A 9,307-nucleotide genomic window follows, 5' to 3' on the forward strand; every position below is an offset into this window, starting at 1 on the left:
TCAGAAATGTGGCTCTTGTTCCATAACATGCACAGAGCAGACCAAGTGATCTGTTGTGGTCCGCACAGCACTGATAACACCCGCCTGGGTGGCACTGCAGAGTCCTTGAGCCAAGCTGCTTTTCTTCCAGAGTTCCAACATGTATCTCCCTGGTTTGCACAGAGACCAGTTAATGGGTGATTCAATGTTTTAAAGTGCTAGAGGGCGAGCCTGACCTTTAGGTCAACTGTAATTAAATATTACATATACTGTATTTAACATGCTAATAAAAAGACATTGTTTTTTTTTTTTACATTGGGATAGGCAAGAATTTGAAATAGGAGAATATTTGAAAATTCACCAAAAACAAAAACAAAAACGAGAGTTTTAAAATGGGAGTATATTCAACGTTTCGGGGAACAAATAATATGAAACTATATATTTGCATATTCCAGAACAATATTAGAATATTTGAAATATTCAAGAATTGTCGTTCACCCCCTGAAAATGTAAAAAAACAAACAAATAAAAAATAACTGCGAACACAATTCTGACACATTCGCCCGTCTCCTCTCGTAACTGTCTCCCATCCACCCCTTCCATGTCTACCGGTCTCTGGCAATAACCTCACCCTAAATAAAATAAGCACAGCAGAGAAAAAAACCCAGAAAGCAAGATAAAAAAAGCAAAAAAAAAAGGTAAATCTGGTTAAAAACAAATAAATACCCAGCTTTCTCTGGGAACAAAAGGGTTAAATTGTATCATTTAAAGCAGGGGTGGCCAACTCCAGTCCGTAAGAGTTACCAACAGGTCAGGTTTTCAGGATATCCCTGCTTCAGCACAGGTGGCTCTATCAGTGGCTCAGTTCACCTGTGCTGAAGCAGGGATATCCTAAAAAACCTGGCCTGTTGGTAGCTTTTGAGGGCTGGAGTTGGCCACCCCTGATTTAAAGTCTATGCCAAGTGTTCACGTTTTAACTGGGCTGCACCTACATTAAAGGTCCAGTCTGGGAGAATATTTATCTTAGCTGCTATCATGTTAAACCAGCATATCATGAGAATTTATAGTAAGGCAATAAAATGAAGGACAATGCTGCATTGTCCTGAGATAGGCCGCCTATTATAATATCAATAAACTAAGTCAACTGCCCATCTCTCAAACATTAACCCGGGGTATTAAAGAAGCATTCAAAGCGGCACTTTAAAAAAAAAATATATATATATATATATATCACCTTTGATTACCTTTGTTGAAAACTAATTACCTAAGATGCCAATTGATTCATTCTCCCGTTATCGATCAGCAAAGATCCTGCTTCCCAGGGTTCACTAAATGGCGGCCTTTTAGTTTCAATCAATCCTTCAGTCAGTGTAACTCAGCAGCTACAATGTGTTCTTATATTACTAAGGTAACATAATCTATTGTTACAGTTTTCAGCTCAAACTGCTGGGAACATTGGCAACATATTATCACAAACAGGAAAGTGTTACAAAAATCTTGCACTGCTGGGGAGGTGGGCTAAAGCCTGCTATAGAAATCAAAGAATGCTCAGTGTATTAAAACTCATTAAAAATGGCATTGAGTTGAATAAAAATGCAGTAGGTTTTATCTAATACTACAGAGCTGCTCTGTGGTCCCCTGATATCCAGGGACCCCCTGGTTGTGGTCCGGCACCCGCTAAATATGTGCGTCCCCCGCCCAGGCACTGCAGGGTCAGGACTTGCTGCAGCGGCGGCGAATGGCTTTCTGGTGGTGATACTGGCGGCCATGTTTGTAATTTTTTACATTTTTTTAAATTTTTTTTAAGAAAACATAAAATAAATATTGCCGCTCCTGAACCAGGGGATCTCCGGACACGGTGGGACCAGGATTGAGCTTGGGGGGGGGGACCCCTGGTTTAGGAAAGCATAAAAAACTGGCGGGGGAGGGGCGGGGGGCTTGCTGCTCAGCAATGCCAAGTGTTATCACTCTTAAAATACCGACATTACTCATATTAAAATGCCGTTTTAATAACAAAGACAACTCCTCTTCTAGGTTTTCCAATAACCGCTCCCTATAATTGTTGCAATAACTGCTCCCTATTATTTCCTCTATAACTGCTCCAATAACCATTTCCCAAAATACCTCTTTCCACAGCTTATGGAACTGCACCTTATAACATCTTTCCTAACTACTCCGTATAAATCCTTCTCCAACTGCTCCACATAACTCCTCCCCTAAATACCCCTATAACAATTCCCTAGAACAGCGGTGCGCACACTTTTCTTGCTGCTCCCCCAGCTACCTGCTCTCCTCCGTTGTCGCCCCCCACCCTTTACCTAGGTGCGGCGCCCAAATGACGCCGCGGGGTCGTGTGATGACACGTCACGTGACCCGCAGCGTCATTTGATGTCACGTTAACATGCAACTGCGGCGTCCATGACCACGCGTTGTCATTTGATGCCTGTTGCCATGGTCAAGCGTCCTGAAGCCGGCTGAAGCTAGGTAAGTAGATGCTGCAGAGGCCTCGCGTGGTCCCCCAGCATTTAATTTAAATGCCTTGGGGAAAAGCGCGGGACCTCTGCAACTGCTCGTTGCGCCCCCCCCCCCCAAATAAATTTCACGACCCCCAGTTTGCACACCCCTGCCCTGGAACTCCTCTTCTAATGGCTCCCTATAACTCCTCCCCTAACTGCTCCCTATAACTCCTCCCCTAACTGCTCCCTATAACTCCTCCCCTAACTGCTCCCTATAACTCCTCCCCTAACTTCTCCCTATTACTCATCACTATAACTCCTCCCCTAACTGCTCCCTATAACTCCTCCCCTAACTTCTCTCTATTACTCCTCACCTAACTGTTCCCTGTAACTCCTCCCCTAACTGCTCCCTGTAACTCCTCCCCTAACTGCTCCCTGTAACTTCTCCTTATAACTCCTCCCCTAACTGCTCCCTATAATGCCTCCCCTAACTGCTCCCTGTAACTGCTCCCCTAACTCCTCCCCTAATTGCTACCTATAACTGCTCCCTGTAACTCCTCCCCTAACTGCTCCTATAAAACACAGAGTTTTTACAAAGCACCGCCCATCTGTAAAGTGCTCTGAAAAATACTTATATAATAATAATTGGGTTACTGTCTTACAATATGCATAGTTTGGGTGCAATTTTTATTTTGCTCTGAACTCACCCCAGATGCTTTTCTGTGCAGTAGGGAATCAGTGGTTATTTTGAGCAGAAGGAAACCCAAATCTAAACACACAAATCTTCATTCTTTTGTGTGTCAAACCTGCCAGGGAGGTAATAGTTTCTTCCTTCTAACCAGCAAACAAAAATATCACTTGTGAGCACATTCACATGTCTCTGATGGGTCTGCAACCCTGTCTTTCCCCATTATCTCTGCATATAATGCTTCTACTGCAGCCAGGGATTCTGGGAAATGACATACAATTTCCCAGAATCCCTTGCTGCAGTAGAAGCATTGTATGCTAAGACATTATTCGAAAAAGCAGGGTTGCAGACCCATCAGAGACATGTGAATGTGCTCACAAGTGATATTTTTATTTGTTGTACACTACGGTGGAGGGTTTTTGTAACTTTTTTACCCACATAACTTCGTTAATGTGTGGTTGAAATCCATCCGTTCTAGCCAAGAGGTTGGGTGTTGAGAAAAAAACAGACACTTTGCTTATATAAAATTGTATATATAAATCTCACTGGTACTGCAATACAACATTGTTACCCATTTTACTGCCAGGGGCAATGACAATGGTTGAATAAAACATACAAAGTGGACACAGTAAGAATCCCAAATGTTTGTCTCCTTATTTACAAAAAATAATGACTAGTCTGAATTCGGTCACTTCTGTCCCTCTGTTAATTCTTGTTACCGATACACTGTCATTTTAGGAGTCTCATCGACAGCTGCAGGAAGATATTGCGTTTGGGGAAAGTCTTGGCATTTCTGAGTCCTTTCCAAGCTGTCCGCTGGTAAGTCTTTGAGAGGACACTGGAAGGTGTGCTGTTTACCTGCATAACGCGATAAGGAATCTTCCAACACTTGTTCTTCTGGTTGGTTATCAGGAAATCTATCACGATCGCTCAAATCTGACAGCAAGGTTACAGACTGTTCCTGAGCTCGCTCCATCTGCCCCCCTGAACCCATTCCATCACACACCTTGACACTTGATAACAATCTCTGCAGCCCATAGTTCATGCCTGTGGCTGATATCCACATTGGTTCTTCACTGCAGAAAGGGAACAGCAGGCGAGGATGACCATACTGCCTCTTTACATTCAACATCAATGGACCATTCAGTTCTTCCATCTTCTCTGGACGTTCTCCATTGTAATCCGAAACAGTCCCGACTAGGTTACGTATCCCTAACGGAACACCCGTTTGAGCTTGGTATGGGTTGCTTTCGTTCCCCATCAAAATCTTTTTACTGTTGGGGTTGGGCAGATAAGAAGTTTCACTGGCTGTACTTTTCTCACACACCCCATAAACGACAGGTGTGCCCTTGTTGTTATTTGCGGTTGCGTCCTTCTCCTGAGGACAGTATGAGGACGGGGTGTGTAGTGTGGGATCCACCTGCCTTGTGCCAGGGTGGTGCTGGAATTGAGTTTTGTAAACTGCTTCTCCAGGATTCTGCGATTGTTCCGGAAGTGTCTTGAAGTTCTGTTCCCGTGGTCGAACAGACAATGTTGGGGTAAAATGCACAAGATTTGAGAGGTCATTGAGGGAACTGTTCGCTCCTATCCTTGGATTCATTGGCCGGAAGGTTGGATTCTTTCCAAAGTCCTATTTAGTTAAGAAATAAAAGACATCGACATCAGTCATTTGCAACATGTAGGAAAGGGTCAACAGGGAACTAATGTCAGTGACCTGTTCATTAGGGTCAGTGTGGGTCAACCACAATACAAAGGTTGAAAGGTACACAAGCTGTATACATGTTGGTAGGTTTATCAGAGAGTTGATTACAACTCGGATACACATAGGTACAATAAGCCTAGCCCTAATCATTTTGCCAAACCGCCATGTGGTCGTGCTGCAGGTAGGAGTAGCTCAGAGGTAATGCCACTGTCTTTGAAGCTAGTGAATCCAGTTGGAATGTCAGTGCCTGCTCCTTGTGACCTTGGGCACGTCAATGTCTCTCTGTTACTCAAGCACCAACATTTCAGTGTTTTTGGTGCTACGGGGCAGGGACTCCTTGCTCCTGCAAAATTCTGTGCACACTGTCAGCGCTATACAAGAAGCTTGTTATTATGTGACTATTCAGCACTTAACGTGACCATCTGATACTAAGTCACAATGTGTAAGGTGACGGCAAGTGGGAAATTCGCCGTACAAAGCCCTTAAAAAGTACATAATTGACCCTTTTGCTACACGAGGGGTCCAGTAACGCACTGTTCCCGTGTTCCCCTTAAACTGCGGTGAATGTAAAGAACCAGTTAACCACGCCTTGAACATGTGATGCAGATCGGTGCCAAGTACCACTACTGTTTAATTTACAGACCCAGAGGACTATGGCTTTATTGATTTCCCAATGAACAGTTGCGCTTCCTTTTTAAAGAAAATAGCATACACTTAAATAAGATTCTATCCCTTTGTAGGTGTTTAAATATTGTATAAGCTTTTCTAAAATCCGGTTTAGAATGTCTTTCAAATTAGGAACACAACTTTTTTTTTTTTTAAGGCTCGTTGATGCCTTTGCTGCTTGGAAGGTGTTAATCCAGGTGGTTCTCAACTCCAGCCCTCAAGACCCCCCCAACAGGTCAGGTTTTCACACCACACCCCCCACACCCCTCGAACCTGCATTTCAGCATATTTACTTTTACAGGGAAATAGAACAGAAATCTAATAGAAGTAGTTGGAAAGTCCCTAAGCTCAAGCCTAAAGCCTGATATATTAGAGTAAATGCAGAGATGTCAACCTCCAAGGTCTGAAATCTGTGGGATATGGGGATTCTGGGGGAAAAAAAGAAAGACATTTGAATGTAAAATTGCCGATTTTTATCCTTGAGACTCCATTCAAGGCGTCTCGGTAACAATCCCATGTGCTGTGTGCCATGCGCTGTCATTATGAAGCGCTTTGAGTCCCATTCGGAGAAAAGTGCTATATGAAATAAAATTATTATTTTGATTAAAGATCCCTTTTGCTAAAAATCCGTGAGACTGACCCAAAATGTTATCGTCCGCAAGAAGATTTACTGTTATGGGATATTGAATGTATTTAATAATAGTAATACTGTTCTGTATATTAGTAGCACAACCATGGGGGGGGGGGGGGTTACGGGAGCATTTGCACTCCCCAAGAATTCCATCGCGGGTTACAGAGGCCCCTCCATGCCAGTCTCTGGCAGGTTCCTGGGTCCTCTGTGTGCAGGAAATATAGGTCCTCTGTGTGCAGGCTTCTCTGCTCTCCTTCTGTCAGCCCAAATGTGAGCTAAGGCATCTCTCTCCTGTGTCTCACATGGGGCTTTTTACAGAGCTCTCATTGGTCCAGGTGGAGACTAGTTAATTGGGTGGCTGCAATTATCAATCTCTCTGCTGGATTCTCAGAGCTCTGAGGCTGCTTTATTTAATCAGGGATAAGTCCCTGTTACACCCCCCCCTGGTGTATATAGTCATATTCTACATACTGCTGCGGGCACAGAGTCACTGCCCCAAGCAGCTAACCTGCTAAGATACCTTCTAAGTTTGGTGCCGGAGATAAAATGACTGGCTCAGAGTCACATGGAAATGATTGTAAGCTCCCTGGGGCGCGATGCCTCCTTTCTATTGTCAGTTTGTCTTAACATACATGTACTCTTTTGTCATACCGTGTTATTATCTTCCCTCCCACATTGTACTGCGCTATGCAATATGCTGGCGCCATACAAATAAAAGATAATAATCATAATAAACGAGCATTACCGTTGAGCTATTACTTCAGCCCTTTTATGGGTCAAAATTGAATTTCCATGTAAATCTCTTCTGCTCTTTTTTCAGTAAAGAACACTGAAGCTCTCTTTGGCAGGGAATCGCTAAGCTGTGATGATGTGGGGTATGGTAACTCCCCAAGAGCTGCTCCCCTCTGCACAGGACCAGCGTGGTAAGGGTTAACATTTGCTTGTACAATGTGGAACGTCAACCCCACCCACTGGAATATTAATGAGCCAAGAAGAAAAGAACTGTGTATTTGCAGCTGCATTCAATCTGAACCCTTTCAGTGTACACCTGCGTCACCCCAAGGCTGGCAGCCTTTGGCACAGCAGAAGGGCAGCCAAAGGGTATGAGCCGTTTGCTGCCGTTTTGGTGAGGTTAAAGCTTCTCAATTTCAATCTGAAACTCACCAGCCCCTTTTATCCTCTGTACCCAATTTTCCAACTCAATCTGTCCATGAAATGTCTGTGAATTGACTGTGTAACCCTGTTCCTTTAATGTAACCATGTATTGTTACAGGCAGTCCTCGTTTTACAACGCTTCGCTTTACAACGAATGGCTTATCCAACGCTATGCAATGCATACCTATGTTCATTTTTACAACGCCAAAATGGCTTATCCAACGCTCTTACGACGCTTTGCAACGTTGTGTATGTGTGTATATATATATACACATTCACATAAACAACGTTGCAAAGCGTTGCAAGAGCGTATATATATATATATAATATTATACTATATAATATTATATTATACTATATAATATATTATTTATTATGTTATATTATATATATATAATACAGTATATACACTATATAATTTATGTGTGTGCTGCATATCTTATTGTCTGCATAAAATATTTGGTGTATTTTAGTGTTAAAAATGCCTTCAGGAACGGAACCTTTCATTTAAACAGTGTTCCTATGGGAAAACGTGTTTCGCTTTACAACGTTTCGCTATCCAACGCCATTTTGAGTAACGCATTGTGTCGGATAACCGAGGACCGCCTGTATAACTCTGTGCCCAGGACATACGTGAAAACGAGAGGTACCTCTCAATGTATTACTTCTTGGTAAAACATTTTTATAAATAAATAATATAAATAAATAAACTATTCAAGCCAATGGCAGGTACCGCCAGATCGGGGAGAGGGGGGGATAGTGCACATTGTGTTTGGGCAAATCCCAGCCTTTCATCGACACTATGTTATCTTCTGTCTCAATGTGATGGGCATGTCAGAAAAGCCGCCTAATAGAGAACTTCTTATTCTTTCTCTAAGTGATCAAGTGCGATACTGTCTTTTAGGGAAAATCAGTCGTGTGTGTGTGTGTGTGTGTGTGTGTGTGTGTGTGTGTGTGTGTGTGTGTGTGTGTGTGTGTATGTATATATATATGCATAGGGCTCCAGTTTAAAATGGGTAAGAACCAGCAATGTAGAGAAGAATGCAGCGCACCGCGATCCAAAAGAAGAACAGGTCTGGCCAAAATAAGTAATCTTTAATGAAGAATCATAAAAGCAAGGGATGCAGCCCTTCTACGCGTTTCGTGTCTAGCACTTTATCAAGAAGTGCTTCCACACGGTATACAGAACATTTAAATAGCAATGGCTGCCAAATCTCGCGATATCTGTGACGTCACAGCTCAACCGTGGCCAATGAGAAATACCCATCTGGTGCATGCGCCCTGAGACCTAGCATAGGGAGTGACCAGCCATAACGCAGTCCTCACATCACTCTTAGGGAACGCCCATAAGGGAGTGCCCCAAAGGGAAGGATGGACAACGAAGGCTACATCCGCCCCCATCCCGCCTCCACGCGCATGCTAAGGATAATAAAGGGCAGAAAAATTAGAGCATGATATCTCAGATACATAACCACAAGAAATTTTTAATTATTAACCCTACCGCAGCACATGTGTCCCCCGCATGATATGGGGGGTTAACCACCCATATGTCAGCTCACTCATCATCCTTAATGGAAGCCCCACAGGAGAGAAAAGCTTCTATATAACTGTCTATTAGACTTATATAACTGTCTATTATTGTTTGTTCATATATTTTATTTTTCAGCATACATGTGTACCGCATGAATGAGGGATATGCACCATGTCTCGGTTTTCAATTCTCTCCTGTGGGGCTTCCATTAAGGATGATGAGTGAGCTGACATATGGATGGTTAACCCCCCATATCATGCGGGGACACATGTGCTGCGGTAGGGTTAATAATTAAAAATTTCCTTGTGGTTATGTATCTGAGATATCATGCTCTAATTTTTCTGCCCTTTATTATCCTTAGCATGCGCGTGGAGGCGGGATGGGGGCGGATGTAGCCTTCGTTGTCCATCCTTCCCTTTGGGGCACTCCCTTATGGGCGTTCCCTAAGAGTGATGTGAGGACTGCGTTATGGCCAGTCACTCCCCTATGCTAGGTCTCA

The 9,307-nt window shown here is 43.2% G+C and overlaps 1 protein-coding gene across 1 annotated transcript in view; it reads right to left on the bottom strand.

Moving 5' to 3' along the window:
- Window positions 1–3,635: 3,635 nt before the first annotated feature.
- IL22RA1 (interleukin 22 receptor subunit alpha 1) overlaps window positions 3,636–9,307 on the bottom strand; it is a 17,214-nt gene continuing 11,542 nt past the window's right edge. Inside the window, exon 7 of the mRNA XM_075603703.1 lies at window positions 3,636–4,753. Within this exon, the coding sequence (XP_075459818.1) occupies window positions 3,839–4,753 (915 nt within the window). The 3' untranslated portion in view covers window positions 3,636–3,838. The remainder of the gene's footprint in view (window positions 4,754–9,307) is intronic.

The sequence above is a fragment of the Ascaphus truei genome, chromosome 6, assembly GCF_040206685.1.
Source record: "Ascaphus truei isolate aAscTru1 chromosome 6, aAscTru1.hap1, whole genome shotgun sequence".
NCBI classification, from domain to species: Eukaryota; Metazoa; Chordata; class Amphibia; order Anura; family Ascaphidae; genus Ascaphus; species Ascaphus truei.